This window comes from Pyrus communis, chromosome 4 (assembly GCF_963583255.1).
Source record: "Pyrus communis chromosome 4, drPyrComm1.1, whole genome shotgun sequence".
NCBI classification, from domain to species: Eukaryota; Viridiplantae; Streptophyta; class Magnoliopsida; order Rosales; family Rosaceae; genus Pyrus; species Pyrus communis.
In genome coordinates this window covers 25403493-25428681 of record NC_084806.1, presented here as the reverse complement: position 1 = coordinate 25428681, position 25189 = coordinate 25403493, and the positions used below count along the sequence as shown (strand labels likewise).

Below are 25189 nucleotides of genomic sequence, written 5' to 3'. Positions count from 1 at the left end.
GATCTTCGCCAACCACTGCAATGCTTAGCAAGTCAAGGAGAAGCGGCTGCTACATCAGATCGATGCTGCCCATCAAGACATTGGCCACCTCCATGCCAGGATTCTGGAGCTAGAGAAAACCCAGGATGATTCCAGCGCCAGGATTCGGGATTTGGAGAGGGAGGTTGGGGAGAGGGACGACATGATTGCCTTCAGAGGCGGAGGTTGAGGGTGTAAGCGTGAGATGACGTCAATCGGGCCGGTCCATGCCTTTGTCAATTTTGAGCTAGCGTAGAGACCAGCTTGGGCTAAGTGCCAGCCTATCTGATGGGCTGGGTGCCGGGCCATTATTTTGGCTAGGTGCCGGCCTATCAGTTCCCCAGTGGAACTGCTTTAAAGAAAACTAGCTCCATCACTAATAGGAGACTTATTCAGTTTGGGAACACGGTCCAATAATATCATAATAGAAAAGAAAAACTAATGAAAATGACTTGAAAACTTTGGGTTTTAATCAAAAGAACAAAAAGGTGTTGTAAGTGAATTGTACCATGAGTGACTTTTTAAAGTAAAAATATATTTTTTGTTAAAAGTGAACAATACCAAAAGTGTTTCGTTATAGAAATGATTGAAATATCAAATATCACAGTTAGTTCAAGATCGTTCTATTCTGACTTTCTTCAGTACATCTTAACTCTCATAGAAGTTTGTTATTTGCAAAATAGGATTCTTGCACTGTTCATCATACTTTGCCCCAACACTTTTTCGACCAAATCTCTCTCTCTAAAAACACATGATCGCGGCCAATCCTCCGCTCAATTCCGCAATCCCCGTCCTCCGTTCCGCCAACCCGACCCGAAAGCATCGCTGTTTCGAGGCGCTGTGCTCCAGCAACCACCTAGGCTTTAGCTCCTCCAAGCGTGGGCTGTGGGTCACTCGGACTCGGATGGACTTGCTCCGCCGATTTGTAGCCGGAGGATGCTTCCGGGACCCCGGTCACCAGGGGATTAAGGTGGAGATCGACAGCGGGGGGGAAGATGTCTTTGCGGCCAACCCCAAGGGCAGCGCCGCCCCGGAACATCTTGTCATTATGGTCAATGGGATCATCGGCAGGTACATCATCTTCCCCATTTTAGTTTGTGGGACTTTCTTATTTTTTCAATATACTTGATAATGTGTAAAAACATAGTTAAATTATAATGTGATTGTATGATAATATTGAACTGCCATTTCACTAGGGAAGTGGGTTTGTGGAGATAGGGAGAAAATGGGGTTTTGGAATGCAGGCCAATGCTTACATTGGATTGGATGGGAGTGAAGTAAGTCTAATGGCAAGATGATTTAGGTAGGTTATTGACTAGGCTAGAGAAACTTGGATTCACATTGTGCTTGGACGCATAAAAGAGATAAACCAAAATCGAACAAAATATTGAGCTTGTTAAAAATCAGGCTCAACTTTTGTATAAGCAGCTCAAGTTTCATCACTTCGAGATCACTTGACTTCAGCTTGAGTGCTGGATAGTTCATTTGAGCTTGACATGTAAGACTCACTTTCTCGTGTTCACACCAAGCCAGGATGAGCTCAAGATTCGCCCGTCCCAGATACAAACCAAACCAAGCTCAACTTCAGAAAGAAATATTTTAGCCAAGCTTGATTCAGGCTTAATACTTATGTCAAGCCAAGCCTAAACCCTAAGCACCCTAATGTATGGCTTGATTTAGCTCATTTACACTCCTAAAGTCTGATTACCTCTTTGGGAATCTCATTTCTTTAACTTATGTACAGCCTTGTGTAAAAACAAAGACTACATAAAATGTGTAGCGCTCAAAACCTGCCCTCAAAGAGGATGTACAGATGAACAAGAGTTGAATCTCATCCCTTAAATCACTTTTGTACCCTCTACTCTGTCTGCCATTCTGTGATTTCAAATATTTCTTCTTCCTATGTTTGAGCTTTTGACAGACTTCTCTTCAAATATCGCCCTCTATTTAATTGAAGATATTCTCATTTTAAGGCCTTGTTTGGTGTCTAGGACTTGATTGGATTGGATAACCCAAAATATTGAAGCTATGTTGAAGGAAGAAATGATAGAATTGTGTCCAACTTGAAGGTAGGTGGATCACTTATTAAGGAAACTTCTCTATTCCAATCCCCACCAAATGGTAAGTTTAGAAGGGATAAGTTTTTTTCATGTCTAATCCCTCAAAATGAAAAATCAATTGCCTCTATCTTCAATATACCTTGAATATAATGAGTTATGTATTCCAATGCAATCCTAGAGACCAAATGAGGCCTAAATTCTTATTTTTGTCTTTTTGCCATTTTGTAAACCATTTTTTTTTTCTTGCATTTCATGTGAAATTATTTTTCCATGATTTCAGTGCTTCAGACTGGAGATACGCTGCAGATCAGTTTGTGAAAAAGCTTCCTGATAAAGTAGTTGTGCACCGTGAGTGCCTCTTTTCGCTTATGATTTCTTCTTACATGTGCACTGAAGAATCTTATTCACTAAGTACCTAAGTATCTTAGTGTCCTTTCAATTTGTAAACATTTATGTAATTGGGGAGGGTCAAGTTTGAATTTGGCTTCATAAGCTATAATCCTATATAGACTTTAGTATAAAAGATGTTTAAAAAAACCCCTTTCCAAGTCTCTTCTGTATCTGATATCTGTTAGTGATCAAACTTGCAAATATGCATGCTCCTCCTTGTTTGCTGCAAATTTACTTCTGGAATCATATTATTTCCAGAATACATGATTGTTTCTGACTTGGAATTTTTCCAGCAGGTAGTGAATGTAACTCTTCAAGATTGACATTTGATGGTGTTGACTTGATGGGTGAGAGGCTAGCTGAAGAGGTATTTGGTAATAGCATATTAATCCGCATATTTTAACATAGCATGCCTTGGTTTATGATACTAAAGTGGGCATTTTTTTTAATCATAATAATGCTTATGGTACTCACAATGTATAAGAAAACTACGAAGGTAAATCTTAATTTTATAATGTTATTTATTTGAAACTATGGGCAAATCATAAATTACAGAGTTAAAAGGAATGCAGGTATTAGCTGTCATCAGAAAGAGGTCTGAGGTGCGGAAAATATCCTTTGTGGCTCATTCCTTAGGTGGGTTGGTTGCAAGGTATGCCATTGGAAGGCTGTATGAACCTTTTCCAAAATCAGAACCCTCGGGTCAAAATGGTTATTGCGTAATTGATGGGCATACAAATAATTTGACACAATCCATTGACCAGCCTCACCATGGTACAATTGCTGGACTGGAAGCAATGAACTTTATAACGGTCGCAACACCACATCTTGGTTCAAGGGGAAATAAACAGGTAGGATATGTTTATTTTCTTTATATTTTCTATGGATAAACAAAATTGAGCAATTTACGCACACAAATGATGAGTAATAGAGTATGTAGTGATGAAAAGTAACTGTGAATTGAAGAATTCCTAATGTTTTTGTTACTTCCATTCTACATTAGAGAATCTTCTCAGAAAATATGTGAGTCTTGTGAACGTGAATCTGATTTGTTAACTTTGTTTTCGCAGCTCCCATTTCTCTGTGGTCTTCCTTTTCTCGAGAGAAGAGCTTCTCAAACTGCGCACTTTATTGCTGGGAGATCTGGGAAGCATCTCTTCCTAACAGACGATGATGATGGCAGACCTCCTCTTCTTCTTCGAATGGTTAATGACTGTGATGACCTAAAATTCATGTTAGTATTAGTATGTCCATAATACTTCTCGATTTCATGAAAGATTTGAATTATAATCATTTTGTAGATGGTAATATAATCTTTTCCTTGCCTGTACAGATCAGCATTACGTGCATTTAAGCGTCGTGTGGCATATGCTAATGTAAATTATGATTGTATCCTTTTTCCTGTTTAATTTGCTATTAAAATTTGGATCTATGGTATATTTGCGTATTTTCATTTTGGAACCAGAGGAAATCTTGTTTATGTACACTTATTTTCAAGATATGGTTGGGTGGAGGACATCATCAATCCGGCGTCAATATGAACTTCCAAAGGTAGGTTTTGCTTGTTTACTCTTCACTTCATGTCTTGCATGCCTGTTACCTATCTGTTATGGTTCCAAACTCACTTCGATCTTTTTTCTTTTTCTTTTTTTTTTTTTGTTCAATTCTATTTGCAGTCCAACCTCCTTGTAACCGATGAGAGATATCCACATATCGTATATATCAAGCGAGAAACTTCTGATCATATTCATATTAAAGCATCATCAAGTGCTCAAGACTTAAACATAGACTTGGAAGGTTTGTCAAACTTTCTCTGCTGAGTTCCTTACTATTGAAAAATCTCAGGACCTGGGCTTTCTCCCAGATGGTGATGAGGGTTGGGCGGGGATGGTTAAGACTTCATGACAGAATACTGTTTTTTATGATTTCATATATTCAAAATTTACTTTCAGTTTGAAATTGCATTTGTCCCTTCCTGCGTGTAGAGGAGATGATTAGAGGTCTTACTCAGATACCTTGGGAACGAGTGGATGTTAGCTTTAAGAAAAGCACACAACGATATATTGCTCATAATACCATTCAGGCAAGTTTTGGTTGGCTCTGTTCCTATGGCTTTTCTACACTTTGTATGATTTTATTAGTGGAATATACAAACACATAAAATGCTTTGTTGTGAGCTCATTTTTTAAACTTATAAATTTTTCAAAGGTCCAAACACTTCCTTTTCGCGGTAGACCCATAATTTTGTTTTATACCAAAAATTGAAGGACGGCATTTTAACTCAGAGATAGTCTATAGGCAGAATGCTACTGAGTTGAAGTTAGTTCATAGGTTTTAAGCCCTTTTATACACGTGAAGTTCCCAACGAACTGTACCAGTAAGTAGTAGTAACAAGTTATTTTCATAACGAATCGTGTTGTGTTTTGCGCTTTCTTTTTCTTACGTCTATCTACTCCTTCATGCATACAGGTGAAGAGTTATTGGTTCAATTCTGATGGTGCGGATGTGGTTTTCCATATGATAGATTGCTTCCTTCTCTAAGTCGTGTGTAAGTTCGATTTTTTTCCAATAGGTGATTCAGCAATGGATACGACTGCTATGTTATTTATCAATTTTAAAGCTTATTGTGTGCGGATTAAATAAAAAAAAAAAAAAAAAAAGCTTATCATGTATATTGTTTCCTATGAAGATACTGGGATGTATATTTGTTGTCAAATGTAAATGCAGAGATGTGTAATTTTTCGTTATCGTTCCAAGCCATTTCCCTGAATTGTTACTTTCCAAATGAGTGCATCTACATGGTTTATAGCCTGAGGGATGCTCCACCTTACTTTATTGTCTGGTATTCTGGTGAGGATCAAGATTTCACATTCAATTTTTAGGCAATATGAGAGTACCTAAAAGTTACAAAATCAATGTGTTTGGATGAGATAATTGAAGTAGGAATTTTGTACCGTTCACATAGAAATCTTGGAAATTAGGTGAAAATTGAAGTCGGAATTTTATGCCGTACACAGAAATCTTGGAAATTAGGTGTACTCGATTGAGAATTTAAAGGAAGTTCAAGTGCATGCCGAAGAAAATGTAGAATTTAGTGTCATAGAATTGCAATTTAGTCCACCCAAATATGTTATATGCTTGAATTTTCAAGACAACGTGATTTTGTGTTTGTGTACCCCTTTGCCCCTGAGCTTTTGTCTCGTAATCGTATCTTCTAACCGAAGCGTATGTAGGTCTTCATTTCACATGTCCAAGCCACCTTAATCGATTTTCTCTCATCTTATCTTCAATTTTAGCTACTCCTAAGTTACCTCGGATATCCTCATTCTTAATCCTATCATTTTTTGTGTACTTGCACATTCAATGAAGCATTCTCATCTCACACTCACTTTGTACATGTGTTGATATTTGACCGTCCAATATTCCGTACCATAATGCATTGATGGCCTTATTGTATATTTGAATACACTAACATTTTGAAGCAAGCAAAAATCTTTCCTCTTTTTTCTTTTTTGTTTTCTGTCCGAATGGTAAAAGATTTGCAACACAAGACGATGAATAACCACGGTGGTCTTTTATTGTTCTGGAATTTGTCTCCTCGGAGCTGCATATAATTATAAAAAAAAATAACTAGTTAGCCAGCTGCAGCAATCTTTAGTATGTTGTTATCTTGTACATTGTAGAATAGTTTGATCAGGAAAAATTAAAAACACACTTAGTGACGCAGTCCTCAATAGAGATAGTCTTACTAGGCCTGGCAAACGGATCATATCTGTCGTGTTCGTGTCGTTTTCGTGTAACACCTGTTATCTTAATGGGTCGTGTTGTGTCACATCCGTTATCTTAACGGGTCCTTAACAGGTCGGGTCACTTTACCCAACGGATAAAGTGAACCAACCCGTTATGACCCGCTATGACCCATTAAGAAAAATATATTTTTTTTCTTAAATTTTCACATACCACACATTGCCACATAAATATTATTTCAAAATATTAAAACACATTTGTCGTTTAAGTACTACATCTACACTTGAAAATAAGAGCCTAATAAACAAACATCTATACACTACTAGTCTATTATAAAATATTAAATGTGCAAGGATATGCAAAATGAAAGAGCTTTTGTTTTCAAGGTTGTGAAGCCTTTCTCAAAAGTTTAAACCTTGCCAATGGAACTCAAAGCTTGCATATTATTCCTTTTAAAAAATCCTCAATTTTCATCGATCATCATGACATAAGATTTTGTGGTATCCACTAGTGTAAATATTTTAAATTGAAGATCGAATTCATTCATTGTATTCATATAGGGTCAAGGAGTGTACCTGTAAAAAAATCATCAAAATCGGATTTAAAATAACCGTTGAAAAGTTTTGTCTCGTTACTTAATCTCTGAATGTTTGTTTTTTTTGCGATTTTTTGTGTATGCGATCTTGAAGCATATACAAACAAGTTTGATGGTTGGATCGTTGAAATTATTTTCGTAGAATGCATATCCCATTAAAATGATAGATTCACTAACACTTAGAATTATTTATACTTTCATTAAGTATAACATAAGATTTTGTGGTATCCACTAGGGTAAATATTTTAAATTGAAGATCGAATTCATTCATTGTATTCATATAGGGTCAAAGAGTGTAGTTGTAAAAAGTCATCAAAATTAGAGTTAAAATAACCGTTAAATCGTGATTTTTCGTTGATAACCGTCGAAAAGTTTTGTCCCATTACTTGATCTTTGAATGTTTGTTTTTTGCAATTTTTGGCGTATGCGATCTTGAAGTATATACAAACATGTTTGACGGTTTGATCTTTGAAACTAGTTTTGTAGAATGTGTATCCCATCAAAATAATAGATTCACTAACACTTTAGAGTTTATTCATACTTTCATTAAGTATAACATAAGATTTTGCAGTATCCACTAGTGTAAATATTTTAATTGAAGATCGAGTTCATTCATTGTATTCATATAGGGTCAAGGAGTGTAGCCGTAAAAAATCGTCAAAATCAGAGTTAAAATAACCATTAAATCGTTATTTTTCATTGATAACCGTCGAAAAGTTTTGTCCCTTTACTTGATCTCTGAATGTTTGTTTTTGGTGATTTTTAGTGTATGCGATCTCGAAGCATATACAAACAATTTTTACGGTTAGATCGTTGAAATTAATTTCATAGGATGCGTATCCCATCAAAACAATAGATTAACTAACTCTTAAGAGTTTATTCATACTTTTATTAAGTATAACATAAGATTTTGTAGTATCCACTAGTGTAAATATTTTAAATTGAAGATCGAGTTCATTCATTGTATTCACATAGGGTCAAGGAGTGTGATTGTAAAAAATCATCAAAATCGGAGTTAAAATAACCGTTAAATCATGATTTTTCAATGATAAATGTCGAAAACTTTTCTCCTGTTACTTGATCTCTGAATGTTTGTTTTTTTTAAATTTGGCGTATTCGATCTCGAAGTATATACAAACAAGTTTGACGGTTGGATAGTTGAAATTAGTTTCGTAGAATGCGTATCCCATCAAAATGATAGATTCACTAACACTTATAGTTTATTTATACTTTCATTAAGTATAACATAAGATTTTGTGGTATCCACTAGCGTAAATATTTTAAATTGAAGATCGAATTCATTCATTGTATTCATATAGGGTCAAGGAGTGCAGCTGTAAAAAATCATCAAAATCGGAGTTAAAAAAACCGTTAAATCGTGATTTTTCGTTGATAACCGTCGAAAAGTTTTGTCCTGTTACTTGATCTCTAAATGTTTGATTTTTTTTCAATTTTTGGTGTATGCAATCTCGAAGTATATACAAATATGTTTGACGGTTGGATTGTTGAAATTAATTTCGTAGAATGCGTATCCCATCAAAATAATAGATTCACTAACACTTAAGAGTTTATTTATACTTTCATTAAGTATAACATAAGATTTTGTGGTATCCACCAGTGTAAATATTTTAAATTGAAGATTGAGTTGATTCAATGTATTCGTAAAGGGTTAAGGAGTGTAGCTGTAAAAAATCATCAAAATCGGAGTTAAAATAATCGTTAAATTGTGATTTTTCATTGATAACCGTCGAAAAGTTTTGTCCCATTACTTGATCTCTAAATGCTTGTTTTTTGCAATTTTTGGCATATTAGATCTCGAAGTATATACAAACATGTTTGACAGCTGGATCGTTGAAATTAATTTCGTAGAATGTGTATCCCATCAAAACAATTGATTCACTAACACTTAAGAGTTTGTTTATACTTTCATTAAGAATAACATAAGATTTTGTGGTATCCACAAGTGTAAATATGTTAAATTGAAGATCGAGTTCATTCATTGTATTCATATAAGGTCAAGGAGTGTAACTGACACACCTCGATCGAGGTCAGGGCATGCTGGCCGTCACGTGGAAGTGACGTAAACATGTGCACAGTGCGGAAGCTAATAAAATAATAATAAAAGTACGAATAAATAAAAACCAGCTATATACAACGTAAGAACCTACATGTGCAAGCGTGAAAAACAAGTTCAGAGCACGAAGACCTAATGCAGTTCGGAAGAAACAACACTACAAAACACACCCAAAGGTGGTCCTATACAGGTGATAATCTGTCAGATGTGCCGAGGAAATCCTCTGGGGAGCCACCAGAAGTGCTATCCAACTAGAACCTGGAGGGGCGCAAAACAAAAAGTGTGAGTGGGCAAAAACAAAGCTTTTCAAAAACCATTTCATAAACAAGTTCTAACCTCTGGCCGTAAATCCTGTATACTTCCCAGAAAAGTAGAATATACATATATATATATATATATATATATATATATATATATATATATATATAAGTCATGCTCAGAAATATGCCATGCCAAATGCCTCGAATAAATGCAAGTGTTCAGGAAAATGTCAAAATCAACGCCATGAATCTGTCAGCTGGAGTCACCTAACGTGACCTGTACGGCTGAATCTAGAGCTCAGATCTTCATCTCACTAACTATACCTGCACACGAGTCGGAACCACCTAGAGTGGTCTGTACGACAGGACTGGGTGTATTATAAGTACGCTCAATTGCTACGATCACGTGAAGGCTGGGCGAATAATCGCAGGTCACGTACGAGTCAGAACCACCTAAAGTGGTATGTACGACAGGACTGTGCACCTAACTTGGATCCAAGATGAGTGTGTGGTGCGGGAGGTGAACATCACGTGAAGGACTATACCCAACTCTAGGTGGGAGCACTAACACCGGGAGTGCAGGTTATGAGCTCTCTATGCATCTCAAATCACTATTGAACATAAGCATAAACCATACTCACCTGACACTTACCTGTGCGTCCGCAGCACCAACATACATATATATATATATATATATATATATATATATATATATATAGGCTACTAACAATGCATAAACAAACGGCAAACATAATGCATGGCATAAAAACGTATAAACGTTTCAATTCATTTTCTGGGAAAAGCATAAGTATATAGGTATATACGGAAAACCAAAAACCCACTCATTGGTATGTAGAAGGGTCGTAACCCCCTTGCCTCGAGTGACCGCGCTCGTCCTCGGGATAGGTCTCACCTATATGCGAAACAACTATAAAAACATTAATTTTAAAACACATAACCAACCTTATGAAATAACTTCTCATACAATGCTCAAATGGGGTGTATGAATATGCCAACGTGATCTACTCAACCTCAGGAACATACCCATATTTTTAGAAAAATTTTCCACCGCCGCACGCCCCCCCACGCGCAAGCACGTGCCTGGCACACTGACGGCGTCAGTTAACGCCGTCAGGAATATTCCGTTAACTCTGACGGATTCCGTTAACGCTTTTAGGAATATTCCGTCCAAAATGATGGAATATTCCGTCATCTTCTCCGGCGAAGCTCCGGCGCCGTCGCCGGCGCCGAAAAATCGGGGAAACTTTAAAACCTTGTATCTCACTCGTTTTTCAACCAAATTTCACAAAATTGGTACCAAAATGAAGCTTACAACAAGATGAACAAATCCATACCACTTTCAAGCACTAAAACACACAGAATCTCACCAGGAAAACACCACCAACTCCGGCCAAGCTTGTAACTCACGATCCCGATGTCCAAAACCTTCAAACGAACCATCCCGAGCCTCCTAAGGACCTCACCAAGCTTCCTACAAGCTTGAAATTCCCAAAAACACAAGAATTAACGTGTGCATGTACAGTGACCAAATCGAGGCATCCCGAGTTCGACGTGAAAACGAAGGTATTCTTACCTGAAATGGGTATGGTTAAACTCTTACGGACCTCACGAGCACGAATATGTAATTTGTTTCCTCGATCTTCGAAGGTTTGAATGGTTTTGATTGTCGTCTGTACAAGAAGGATAGAAATGGGAGAGAGAAAGGGCTCGGGACAGGGATGCAGGACAGGGAAAAGGGTGAGGGGGGTGTGGGAGAGTGTGTGTGGTCCAAAACCAGCCAAGCAACACCCAAAAACAACCACACAACGAAACAACCATAATAGGGGCAAAATCGTCATTTCACCCCATACGGTTCGAAAATCCGGAACAGGCTGTCACAGTAACTGTAAAAAATCATCAAAATTGGAGTTAAAATAACCGTTAAATCGTGATTTTTCTTTTTATAACCGTCGAAAAGTTTTGTCTCGTTACTTGATCTCAGAATGTTTGTTTTTTGCAATTTTTGGTGCATGCAATCTCGTAGTATATACAAACATGTTTGACGGTTGGATCATTGAAACTATCTTCGTAGAATGTGTATCCGATCAAAACAATAGATTCGCTAAAACTTAAGAGTTTATTTATACTTTCATTAAGTATAACATAAGATTTTGTGGTATCCACTAGTGTAAATATTTTAAATTGAAGATCGAATTCAATCATTGTATTCATATAGGGTCAAGGAGTGTACCTGTAAAAAATCATCAAAATCGGAGTTAAAATAACCGTTAAATCGTGATTTGTTTTATAACCGTCGAAAAATTTTGTCCTATTACTTGATCTCATAATGTTTGTTTTTTTCAAATTTTGGCGTATGCGATCTCGAAGTACATACAAACATGTTTGACAGTTAGATCATTGAAACTAGTTTCGTAGAATGCGTATCCCATCAAGTTCAATGGTGTGTGTGTATATATATATTTATTAAGTAGATTTAAATCTATTTATTTTGTACGTATAATTGACCGGCACACGGAGTAGTACATTACGTGTCATTATAAAAATAGTGGGATATGTGTGATAAGAAGTTAATAACTTAAAAAAATAAAAGTTCTCACCACTTCTATTAAAACACATGGTGTACTATTTGTATTCCCGTCACAATGAAAAATTTCTCAAGAAAAAAAGGAGGAAGAGAGAGGTAAATGACGTACAAATGTTAGGAATACAGTTGTCGGATCTTATCTTAACAATAACAAGTGCACACTTGAGAGACCACGGTAGAAAAACCCACCCTACTAGTAGCAAGCAAAATTGAAAATACCACTAGGTCCCATATTTCCCTCTCTTTTTTGTTTCCTTTTTAGCTTTTCTTATAATTTTCATTTTTCCCTCCCTTTTTCTTCAAAGGACGACATGATGCATATTAATTATTATAGTTTTTAGGGTATAAAATTTAATTTAAAATTTAATATATATATATATATATATATAAATATAATTATTATAGTTAATATTTTGGGGGTATAATTATTATAGTTAATTTAATATATATATATATATTTATTATAGTTTTTAGGGGTATAAAATTGTTAAATTAATATATATAATTATTATAGTATTTTTGTAGGGTTATAAAATTATTAAATTAATATTCTGCTTATCGTGTATCGTGTTACCCACGTGTATACCCGAACCAACCCGTTATCTTAACAGGTGCTTATCGGGTTACCCGATAACGACCCGATTCGTTATCGTGTCGACCCGAACACCTGTTAATTTCGTGTCGTGTCGTGTCGTGTTGGGTTATCAGGTCATGTCAGGAATTGCCAGGCCTAAGTCTTACCACTGTATATGAACTGCACCTGTATTAGAGAATGTCAACAAATGTGTTAATTTTGTGTATCCAAATCATATTACTCTTTCAATTTTTGTTTGTTTATTTTCATCAAGATGTAATGTGATAGCCCATCCTGAATTATATTATCGATGGTGTGAAATGACGAATTTACCCTTGAGCGTTGTCTGGTGTTATGCGGTTTAAGCTTTGGATTGGGATCAATTCATTTTGTTCCTTTTATGTTGGACCCAATTAGAAGTAAGTTTTCTTTGTTTTGATTGGCTGCAAACTAGACCACAGACTCATACACCCAAACAACCCTGTTGACTCTATCTCTCCTCCCTCTCAAATTTTTCTGCAAATTCCGTACAAGTTGTACGAACAACCTTCGAATCAGCCATTTTTTGCACGGATCGAGACCTTGAAGGTGGATTTCATGTTCCTTGCAAGCGCCTAAGTACATCTATACCATTTTTAGGACGTGAAGTCGTCGGAAAACCCAAGAACCATAATCTCCGGTTTGAGGTACTGTTCATGCACACGTAAATGTGAAGTTTTTGGGAGATTCTAAGATGCTAGAAAGCTTTAGAACACTCTCCCGAAGCTCAGAGAAGAAAAACAAGGTGTTTTGGACGTCGGGAAGTCGAGTTTAGCGAGTTTCAAGTTTTGGCCGGATTATCAAGGCTTCTTCGGTGAGATCCTGTGAATTTTAGGGCTTGAAAGTGGTAAGGTTTTTTTTTACTTGTGATAAGCTTCATTTTGTTGCAAAGTTCATGAATTTTGGTTGAGAAATGGAAGAGAAATGATGAATTGGAGTTTTTCTAGTTTTCGGCGACGGCGACGGTCACTGGCAAACCAAGGTTAAAGATGACGGAATATTCCGTCAAGTTTGACGGAATATTCCGTCAAGTTTGACGGAATATTCTAGCGGCGTCAGGTTAGTTTTAACGGAATATTCCTAACAGCGTTAATGGTTACCGTTAAGCATGCCATACACGTGGCCGCGCGTGGGGGTGCGTCTGGCAGTGCCTTGGCCGGCGCGTGGCGCCGCGTGGGATGTCGGAAAATTTTTCTAAAAATATAGGGATGTTCGTGGGGTTGAGTAGATCACGTTGGTATATTCAATTACCCCATTTGAGCAATGTTTGAGAAGTTATTAGCTAGTTTCATTTATGTGCTTTAAATTAACGTTTATATAGTTGTTTCGCATATAGGTGAGACCTATCCTCAATACGAGCGCAGTCAATCGAGGCTTGGGGGCTACGACCCTTCCACATATTAGTGAGTGGGTTTTTGGTTTTTTGTATATACCTATATACTTGAGATTTTTCCCAGAAAATGAAATTGAATGATTATATGTCTTGAAATGCTATGCAAAGTATCCGCCTATTTTATTTATGCTTTAGTAGTTGGATATATTTATGATTGGTGATGCGGACGCATAGGTAAGTGCCAGGTAAGTTCATAAATTAAATATATGAGATTGCTTTAGTTATGCGAGATACGATGTGATGCATTGAGAGCTCATAAACCTGCACCCCGGTGTTAGTGCTCCCGCCCAGAGTTTGGGTATAGTCCTTCACGTGATGTTCACCTTCCGCACCATACGCTCATCTTGGATCCAAGTTAGGTGCACAGTCCTATCGTACAGACCACTATAGGTAGTTCCGACTCGTAAGTGACCCTCGATTATTCGCACAGTCTTCACGTGATCGTAGCATTTGAGAGCGTATTTATTTACACCTAGTCTAGTCTTACAGACCACTTTTGGTGGTTCCGACTCGTGTGCAGGTATATTTGTTGAGATGTGGATTTGAGCCGTACAGGTCACGTTAGGTGACTCCAGCTGACATATCATTTGCATTGATTTATATCACCTGGCTTACATATATTGTTATGCTGAGATATTTGACATGACATTTTGGTGAATTTTGCTATTCTGAGTATGGTTGTGGTATATGTATGTGTGTGTGTGTGTGTGTATATATATATATTCTATTTTCTGGGAAATTATACAAGTTTTACGGCGAGGGGTTAGAACTTTTGAGAAATGAAATGATTTTGAAAAACTTTGTTTTTGCCCACTCACACTTTCTGTTTTGCGCCTCTCCAGGTTCTAGGTAGGAGTTATCGTTGGTGGCATACGAGGATTCTAGTGGTGGTTATGACAGATTTCACAAATGTGGGATCACCTTTGGGTGTTGTTTAATTAGTACTTGTCCAATCTGACTGCACTTAGGCTATTTATACTCTGATTGTGTATTTCACACTTAATCTCGCAGTAACACCTTATTTTAGCCAGTACTTTTAGCAGTTTGATTTTTATTTATTTGTATTTCCCTATATCATTTTGCTTCCGCACTGTGCACATGGTTACGTCATTCTCACGTGACGGCTAGCACGCCTTGATTTAGGTCGGGGTGTGTCATGTAAGAATCGTTCTATTATATAATAGTACAATAAAACTATTTGAACAGAAAAATTAACATACTTGTTCACACATTTTCTAACATACTAGCCTTCATGCAAGTGCTCATGGACGTGCAGATGGCATTTTTTGAATCACTGCGTGCTATTCGCGACTTACACGTTTTAGATGTATTTATATGTGTAAATTGACAAAAGAAAAGTCAAATATTTGAAGTAAATGAATAATCTTAGATTATGCTAGAAGAAACCCATCATAAACCTATTAAAGCAGTTGAATCCACATAATAAAATCGGTCTCTATAGAATTTACATTAAGAATAAAGAAAATAATATTTAATAAACAACTAATTGAATCACATTATTGCTAGTCCATTGTGAGGCTAAGTCCACCATTCATCCCCCTTAGTGTAGATAATATCATTTGTTAGAAGAAAAAAACAATCATTTGACAACTAATTTAATCACAATATTATCCACATTTGAAAGACCTTTTTTATAACCAGGATTACACACCTCTTAAGATGTTTTGAACGTATTTAAAAAATAGAGAAATTGAATCACAATATTGCTAACCTATTGTGAGGTGCTAATTAAAAAACAAAAACAGCACAAAAAATTAATTATTTAAAAAACACTATTAAAATGACAAAAATACCCCTGCCTTATTTGATGCATTATTTTGGGATGCCTTTGAAATTTTTTTTGTCTTGGGGCCATTTTTGTCCAAATATTTTTGTTGAAGTTTGATGACACCAAAAACACCATTCACCTTTGTGTTGGCTTTATACATAGAAGATGTGAGCTCGTACATTGCATGTGGGTCTCACCTAAGAGTAATGTTAGGTAAACAAACTTTTTGAACCAAATATGCAAATCATATGATGTGTCACTAACAAAAAATAAGCACGTTAATCAACACATAAGTAATCATCCAATCATTTGCAATGATTTCAAAGTCATATTTATTTCTTTAATATTTTGGTTCTTACATTCTATTTGGAACTCAGGGTAAAATAAGAAACAAAAGACCTACATATGACCAAAAACAAAAGACCTACATGGTTCTTACATTCTTCGTCATGTAGCGTTCAACCAAGTATTGAGGCTTCGAATAATCTATCTTCAATGCCTCCCGTTCCTGGGGTTTCGCCAAGTAGTGGGGCTTCACGTGAGCAACTTTTGTGAAGGCTCCCTCCTTTTTTTCTTTTTTTTTTTTTTTTTTTGTACGCATTTGTAATTTCTTGAAGATATCAATAGACATGCTTTATTTCATTCAGCGTATTGTGTTAAGTACAAACAAAACATATTAAGATGTGTTACTTCCTTTTTTTTTTTTTTTTTTTAAATGATACTTTTGCAAGTTGGTGCCGTGCACCATCCTTCCCCCTATTTTCTTCTTTTCAATAATTCTGTCGCCACCATCTCTTTTCCTTTTTCTTCTTGACTTGTTAACAGTAGCTTGCGCCTTCTTTTTGTGTGTTTGTACATTGTTCTAATGACGAGTATGGTAGATTGGCACTGTTAGGTTCCTTGCTGCACCGCATGCGGAGCTTTTTTTTCTTTTCTTTTTTTATTTATTTGCACAGTCATCTTATTACATCCTTCACTACATGCGAATTGCTGTTTGCATAGTCACCGCACCATTATTTGCAAAGTCGCTGTACTCCATCTACTTCTCTGGGTTCTTGTACATATATATATATATATATATATGGGATCGCATCATCGCTGCGCAACCATTGCACAGTCGCTGCAATATTTGCTGTCTTGTGGTGGAGGAAGGAGAGAAGGCATCACTTAAATCAGGCAGCCCTTTATTGAAGTCAAAGCCACCCAGCAGCTGGTGTCTTTTTAATGCTATTTTCTCGAAGAAGTTGAGTCCATATATTAGAGCTCACCAACTTGCAGCAATAGACTTGTCACTAACCCAAGTCTGGTCTTCTCAGCAAGCTGATTCGGGAGATTATCAAGCCACAGAGACTTCTTTAGCTTCCGTCCAGGTGTGTCTAGATACGTTGATACGAGAGCAAGAACAGCTGGGCATCGAAGCATCACGACTTGAAAGTGTTCTCGGGGAGCAGGGAGCTACACTTTCTCGATGCTAAGAGGAGATTTGACGCCTAGAACAAGAGAAAGGCATGGCTATGGAATTGCCCATCTTGTCTCCCACCGAGGTAAAGACTTTGAAGACTTTGGAAGGCTTGCTTGAAGATCACCTCCGTAGTTTTAGGGACATAGTTTTTAAGTAGTGTCTTCTGTTTTTTTTGTAATCAGGTTTTAGGGCCGACTTTTTTCCTTTAAAGAAATGAATTGTTTGCATTCTTGAATTTGCTCTTTATTCTTCAAAGTGTTTATGTTTTTGTTGATGATGTGACTGTACTTGAAGTTTTGAAGTTTTAAGTTGCCTACGTACCCTTGGTTGAGGAGGGATCAAGTCATGACGTAGTTCAAATGAGTGATGGTTTTTTTTATTTATTTTTTTTAATGATTTTAATGGTGATTTTGATGATGATTTTGCCGTACACAGTTTATGCTCTTGCGGGCCAGGAGCGTTTGGTTGTCGCCTTTTAGGCTCGTGCGAACGAGGAGCTTTTTGAATTTGTCAAACGATCTTAGAGAGGCATTCCTTGCAATCTTCATAGCAAGGAGTCTTGACTGAGTGATTGAAGAAGTCTTTGGGGAAGAAATCGCGCACGTGATGGCAACGGACGATCTTCGTGTCATAATTTCATCATCCTCAACACTTTCATGTAGCTTTGAAGGTTGACGGTAGCTGCTTTGCCCCCTTTCCGATTGGTGAACTTATGGAGGAGACGTATGTTTCTTGTGCATTTTCTTTGGAGTGACATAAGTCCATCCTTCAACTTCACTTGACTTGACCGACATGGTTTTGAAGCATGCCCCCAGCGGTTGAGGTGAAGATTTTGAGTTGAAAGAGCCAGAAGTAACGGTGGTATAGTTTGACTTCACCACATCATTAAGATCTAGCTCGATGATCCATTTCTGAGCCAACTTCATGATGAGATCTTTTAGCACAAAGCACTTTTCCGTCGAATGACTGATGAAGCGGTGGAATTTACAATACCTTGGACTATCAGTACGATTCATATCTTCCAGCCATTTGCACTCAGGTAGGTCGATCACCTTTTTGTCAAGCAAGTCTTTCAACATGGCAACCACATCAGAGTCGGTTAATGGATAAGTCTTCTCCTCAAGCTCTTTCAAAGTGCGTTTACGCATCTCTTGATCACGAAAAGCTTCGGTTTGAATCGCCTTGTCTCGTGTATGGATTTTGACTGGAGTTGTGTTGACCGTCATTGCTTCCTTGGTGGGTTTCCACGCAGCCTTATCCATCTGTGGCCCCAAAACTTTGTCGTTCTTGTAGTCGGGGATCGGTTCTTTCTTCCCATGACGGGCGATGCTTAACTCCATATCATGGGCGCGGGTGGCTAACTCCTCAAATGTTCGTGGTTTGATGCCTTGAAGGATGTAGTGTAGTCCCCACTGCATGCCTTGAACACACATCTCAATGGCGGAGGTTTTAGAAAGCTGATCTTTGCAATCCAAGCTTAATGAACGCCACCTATTGATGTAGTCGACGAAAAGTTCATCATTCCACTGTTTCGTACTGGTCAGCTCCAGCATGCTCACAGTGCGACGAATGTTATAGAAGCGGTTGAGAAATTCCCTTTCTAGCTAATCCCAACTGTTCATAGACTCGGGTTCGAGGTCGGTGTACCAGTCAAAGGCGTTACCTTTCAAAGAGCGCATGAACTGTTTGACAAGGTAGTCTCCCTCTGTCCTAGCATTGTTGCAAGTTTCAATGAAATGGGCGACATGTTGCTTTGGGTTGCCTTTTCCATCGAACTGTATGAATTTTGGGGGCTGATAACCCTTTGGCATCTTCAAAGCATCAATCTTCTTGGAGTAAGGCTTTGAGTACAGTACGGAGTCATGTGAGCTTCCTTCGTATTATGTCTTGATGGTGCTTGCGGTCATCTCTTGTAGCTGCTGGATAGAGAGAGATCCCATGAACGCCGTTGCTTGGTCTAGCTTCAGCTTCTCTTCAACTTTCTCCGCTGGAGGCTCCTCTTCTTCGTCGACTTCTTTCTTTAATGAACCAACATTTGGGTCGACTTTCATGTCGAGCCGCGCATCTAGTTGGTTGATGAGTGTGACGATCTGCAAATCCTTCTCTTCCACAGTCCGTGTGAGCTTTGCAATTGCTTCACTCATTTGAGCCAATTGTTCTTCAACAGAGGTGACGCCGATGGTCATAACTTGTGCAACCAATAGACACGACTTTCCTTCAGACATCCAGGGTGCTGATGAAGAACCCCATTGGCCATTTTGGGATGTCATCTTGTGCGCCTTAGCAGCATGCTTTGGTGCCCTCAGCAAGGTCAGGTTGATGATCGACTCGCGCCTTTGATGCTCATCTTGCTTGCTTAGCGGTATTAACTTTGCAGCGGCATGTTGAGGAGTGGTTGTGGCACAAATGGATGCTCTATTCGTGGCGGAAGTGCTCATGCTTCTTCCCTTGGTGGTTGCAAGAACGGCTTATCCCTTGCTTGATGTCATTGATTTTGGAGGTGTGCTTTGGTTTTCTTGAACGGAGAAAGAGATAAGAGGTAGAGATTGTCCCACCGGGCGTGCCAAATTTTTAAACACGAATTTTCCTAAAACAAGAACACGTGTACAAAAATATATTTTGTATTAATTAATGAATTTAGGGTTACAATCTCTTTGTAATTTGATCCTTTGATTCGATCTCCGTAAGGTGTTGATTTGTGGATGTGCGATTGATCCAAGGGCCGTCGAGGCTTGATCTTGGATGAATGGTTTGAAGTTTCTTCAAGGGCCGTTGGGGCTTGATCTTGAAGGTTGAGGGAAGTTTCTTCAAGGGCCCCCTTCAGGGCTTGATCTTTGAAGGTTGCTGAACAGGTCTTCAAGGGGGCTTTTGGGCTTGATCTTGAATAATGGTTGTGCGGATTTCTTCAAAGGGCTTTTGGGCTTGATCTTGAAGGTTGATGGATGAGCGGATCTTTAAGGGCTTTTAGGCTTAATCTTGAAGAACGATTGGATATGTGGATTTGTTGAGGTTGTTGATCCAAAGGGCCGTTGGGGCTTGATCTTAGGATGAACGGATGATGAACGATGAACATTTTCTTCAAGGGTCGTCGAGGCTTGATCTTGAGTTGGTGGAAGTTCTTCAAGGGCCGTTGGAGCTTGATCTTGAAGAAGGATTTGACGAAGAACAAAGAGTGCTTTCTTGATCCTTCGGGATTTGCTTGAGAGCTTTAGAGTTTCAAGGCTTCAAGGTTTTGGTGTAATGTAAATTCCTCCCCTTTTTCTCTTGATGGAGAGGCCTATTTATAGGCTTTGAGAATGAATCACCACCATCTATTTTTTTGGTGAAGTGAGTGGATGTTGTAGGTGAAATAAATGGAGTTGGTAGGTGAAGTAAGTGTGTGAGGTTAGTGAAGTAAGTGGAAGTTGTAGGTGAAATGAGTGTTGTGATGTAGGTGAAATAAGTGTGTGAGGTTGGTGAAGTAAGTGGAAGTTGTAGGTGAAATGAGTGTGTGATGTAGGTGAAACGAATAAAGGTTGTAATTTTAATACATTAGTCAACATTTATTTGACTGAAATTTCAATGTCTACAACAGGACCTGAAGTTCCTTAATCAGATCAAAACCTGCAATTTCTTGATCCTCATCATATAAAAATGATTAAACTTGAAGGTCCATCATGCAAAAAGATTGGGCATGAAGTCCCTAGATCTTCAAGATCAAGACATGAAGTTCCTTGTTGAGTACCTTAAGTTTGAAGAGCTAAAGTGCCTCAACTTAATTGTAATAAAAGCCATAAGAGTCTCAGTCTACAGACTATTAAATAAGGACTAGAAGTTTCTCATGTCCATACTCAAAATGGTTTAGCAGAAGTATTTATTAAGCGGATGAAATTGATTACCCGCGCTCTGCTAATGAAAATAAAATTGCCAATTGTTACATGGGTACATGCTATTTTGCATGATGCAATATTAATTCGGTTGAGACCTGTTGCCAACCATCAATACTTTTTAGTACAACTCGTGTTTGGACACAAGCCAAACATTACACATCCACGAGTTTTTGGTTGTATTATCTTTGTGCCTACTGCACTGCCACAACGTACTGAAATGAGGCATCATCGCGGATTGGGCATTGACGTTGAACACCATCTATCATTCAATATTTGGAACCCTTGACTGAGGATATGTTTACCGCGTGGTTTGCGGATTGTCATTTTGATAAGACAATTTTCCCATAGTGAGGGGGAGAAAATAACATCGTTTCAGAAGAACGATGAGAAAATATCATTCCAGAAGAATGATGAGAAAATACCGTTCCAGAAGAACGAAGAGAATTTGTCTTATTTTAATTCATGAAGCAATCAATATAAAAACGAATTGAGAATAATTGAATGATGCAACATTACGCAAATCAAATGCCAGATGCATTTAATGATGCAATGAAAGTGATGAAATCACATATACTTGTTGCAAATGTGCTTACATGAATTGATGTTCCTGTTGGACAAAAATAATGATGCAGTAAATGATTTATCTATTGCACGCCTGAAGCGTGGCAAACCTTTGGACTCAAAAGGTTTAATCATTTGAAAGAAGAAGAATATGACACTACTGAACTATTGCATTTCCGAAGCATAACTGCAACATGCCGGAAGCATGACATTCGCTGCATGGATACACATCCCAGAAAGGATAATCCATGGACATGGGAATGTTGATGTCTCATGCATGAGGCATGATAGACATATAGGTTCCAATGACTCAACTCTCAAAGTGGAGATTAAAATCCAAGCTCTATAATGCTTAAGAGGAGGTTATGATCCTCATTCTCTAAACTATGACTATCCTAGAAGAGATGGTGTAATGCCTTTGAAGAGGCAATGGATATCCAAAGAAATGAAAAGCTTTTATGCATGCGCATGCACATGAGAATATGGGATCACAGATTGATGATAACCAATGGTAATTTTGGTTTTTACAAGTAGCTACTAAATTCATCAATGAGCTGTGTTGATATTGAGTCCCGTTCTTTTTCCGTTAACAAAATTATTGGCCAAAATGGAGAAAGGCAATTCCATTACAATTTTGTAAGAATGTGGAAAAATAGACCTATGTACTTGAATACAATACAAATAGCCAAAAGATGTTGAACCTAGAAGGTTACATATGGGCATTTGTAATACCGTGAAATACACTCACATTATATGATACAAGATTATAAACAAGTTCATATGAATGGAGAATTATATACGAAGGGCTATGAGTCGTCCACATCATATCTCCATAAGTAAATCCCTCAAGTATACATGGGAGCAAATTGCTCTGTACAAATTCCAAAGAAAAAAAAAATATGTCATAAAGTGTAGAAAATCCCTGAAGGATTCAAATTGCTTGAAGTAAGCCCTAGAAGAGTAAATCATAAAATATGTACTCAATACGAATGGATGGTATAAATTGCCTTAGAGAGTACTTTCATTATGATATTGTTGCAACATACTAAAATCTCTTGTAAGAGTCAATACCATTAAATTAGAACTCCTGAAGAGTTGTTGATATTAAATTGGGACTCCTGAAGAGTCAAGAAAGATTATAAAGTGTTGAGAGGAATATTGTCTCAAGCTGCAGATCGAACAATTTACCAACACGAATTTTACCCATGATATTTATGATATTAAATAATCATATGGATTGAAGATTATAAGTTGAATACTCAAATGATGTAGACACTAAGAATGATCATTTATCTTCGTGAGGGTAAAGATAAATTGATATTTGGTCCAGAAGTACCACATCTTAGTGAAGTATATGCTTTATTGTATTTGGCACAATACATTGAATGAAATAAAGCTTATCTATTGATATCTCTGAGAAATTACAGATATGTACATACACATGAGTTAAAACAAACAAACAGAATGAAGCCTTCACAAAGGTTGCTCATGTGAAGCCTCAGTACTCGGCAATACACCAGAAGGGGGAGGCACTGGAGATTGATCATGTGTCACCCCAGTACTTGACAAAACACCAGAAGGAGAAGACATCAGTTGCCTTCGGAATCTAGCAACGAACCTTTGGTGATCACTTTGAATCCGACTTTTGGATTCTTGTAGCTGGTTGAGATCTCTTTTCATGCTCGTCGAGTAATTATTTGCAAGCATGTGTAACACTCTATTCTTGTGCTTGAGTCCTCTGACATCTTGTTTAAGGCTTGCCACCTTAGCCATCAATGATTCAACTTGGTGAGTTCGAGCAAGTAAGCGTTGGCCCATATTGGGTACAGAGCTCGCATATTGAACGCTGAGAGCCAAGGAGTCTTAAACGACCGACTCATCAGATCGTTTTGAAAGGATTTTGTTATCCATTGGAGTGAGAAGATTCCTAACTACCACTGTAGCAGTAATGTTATTCTTCATCACAGAGCCCCCAACTGTAAGAGGACCATTAGAAGATAAGAAGGACGGGCGTCATATATTATCTTGACGTAGCTCGTCTATATCACTCCTAAGACTCAAATCTAAGTAAATGTTAGATGGGCAAGCCATTTTCAAAAATGATGAAGGAAAAAGGAGGTCAAATAAAATCTTAGAAGTGCAAGAAAGGGAAAATTTCTACAGGCAGCAACTTTCTGAGCATACTTTTGAACACAATTGATGTCTCTATAAAAGAAGAGGCAACAGAGCTACTTGTTCAGAATCGAAGAGGCACCGCTCTCTGAATTTCGAAAGCCAGATTTTCCTGAATAAAGTTCGTTGGCATTTTTCAGACGCAATCTCAGTTTTTTTGGATATTGCATGCAACTTTGTCAAAGATCTCTGACAAAGTTGAAAACGCGTAAATCTTACTGTTCTAATTATACCACAGTTGCTGACAAGTGTAAAGGCACATCATCACTCCTTGCTATTGAAAAATCTCTATAAATGTCAACCTTCGTTCTCCATAACAAGACAGACTTGCAAGAGTACCCAACTCTTTCTCATCTTCGAGAATGCATCTTCAACAAAGCATCTCGAAATATTCAATTTTCTTCCTCTCTGAGAATACCTCTTCAAACCAGTCACACCAGAGCAAGATTATCTCATATCATCAAGGACGAGAGCAAGAGTATCTCATATCATGCAATTTCCCTGTCCTTTCATTTGTCCTTGTTTTTACCTGCAAAGACAAGGATAAAGAAAGCAATATGTCGAAACTTCTACTCAAACTTCTGGTAAGGAACCAATTGCCTAGAACCTTTCCTGATTGCTTACCTAGAATTGCTCTCGAGTACTCATCTTCAACTATTGATGGAGCTGGGTCTCAAGTCATCAACACCGCAGAATAATTGGCTCGTCGTTGGCTTTTAACACTGAAGCTGCCACGCATGGATGAGTCACCAAGAAGTGATGGACCATCCAAATGCAAGGTTTGCATTCCACTCTTGCATTAGAAGACAAATACTATAAGAGAAGATGCCAAACCTACATAGGGAAAATACCACTTCTGCAAGGGGAACAAATAAGGCAAGTGAAAATGATACATTGAAACATGTGGAGACAAGCACAACAAAACACTTGCCAGTTTATCCCCAACAAAGCCTAAGATCACTTGTCACGTGAAGCTCCTCATGGTCCAATTTCATTCAAGATCAAGTTTAGACGACCCTTGAAGAAATCACAAGTCCAATTCAAGATCAAATGTCCACCACCCTTGAATCAAATTCAACTCCAGATAAAAGAAGTAAATTCAGACCTCTGGAGGAAATCAGAAGACCCTCCAACCCAGTTCAAGAACAAGTCTGTGGAAAATTAACAAGTAAAGCACATCTTTAGGCAACTCTTCTCGCTAAGATACTGAAGCGGAATGATCAACGATCAGCCTAAATGATTTGAAATCAGGGGGAGATACTCATCCGCGGGAGCATCCAAAAACAGATCAAAATTTTAACGAGTCAATCATCCAAAGGGGAGTGTTGTAGAGGTGACTAGATGGCTAGCCACTAATCACTATGTTGCTTGTGATTTGCTTCTACAAAAGCAAGTGGAACACAACACACAAAATGAGAAAAATGAAGTTCACGGAAGAGGAAGAGAGAAAAGAGAGGAAGAGGAGAGGAGATAATAGAGAGAGTTACTTTTGTACTCCTATTATTCTAATTTATAATGAAAGCATCACCGCCGCTCCGAGGACGTACTCCAGTCACACTGACTGTAGAGGAACCTCGTAAA

At 37.8% G+C, this 25189-nt stretch overlaps 1 protein-coding gene across 3 annotated transcripts; it reads left to right on the top strand.

The window, feature by feature from the left end:
• Positions 1-646: 646 nt before the first annotated feature.
• On the top strand, positions 647-5282 carry LOC137731877 (putative lipase YDL109C). 3 transcript variants are annotated; one of them, XR_011068295.1, is made up of 10 exons: positions 647-1089; positions 2359-2426; positions 2762-2835; positions 3041-3319; positions 3539-3702; positions 3802-3857; positions 3967-4019; positions 4145-4265; positions 4421-4551; positions 4938-5282. XR_011068295.1 is itself a non-coding variant. In XM_068471121.1 (10 exons), exons 1-10 carry the CDS (start codon positions 770-772, stop codon positions 5007-5009), a joined length of 1302 nt encoding a protein of 433 aa, XP_068327222.1. In that variant the 5' UTR covers positions 647-769; the 3' UTR covers positions 5010-5282. The 3 variants fall into 3 exon arrangements, 2 of the variants coding, with proteins under 2 accessions (XP_068327222.1, XP_068327221.1); XM_068471121.1 differs by having other exon boundaries at positions 2765-2835; positions 4454-4551; XM_068471120.1 differs by having other exon boundaries at positions 4454-4551.
• The last annotated feature ends 19907 nt before the right edge of the window (positions 5283-25189 follow it).

Excerpts from the sequence above, each read along its gene's own strand:
- LOC137731877 (XM_068471120.1), top strand. The coding sequence starts at position 770 with ATGATCGCGGCCAATCCTCCGCTCAATTCCGCAATCCCCGTCCTCCGT. Across the intron at positions 2,836-3,040 it reads GTGAGAGGCTAGCTGAAGAG|GTATTAGCTGTCATCAGAAA; the intron begins GTATTTGGTAAT and ends AAAGGAATGCAG. Across the intron at positions 4,020-4,144 it reads GTCAATATGAACTTCCAAAG|TCCAACCTCCTTGTAACCGA; the intron begins GTAGGTTTTGCT and ends TTCTATTTGCAG.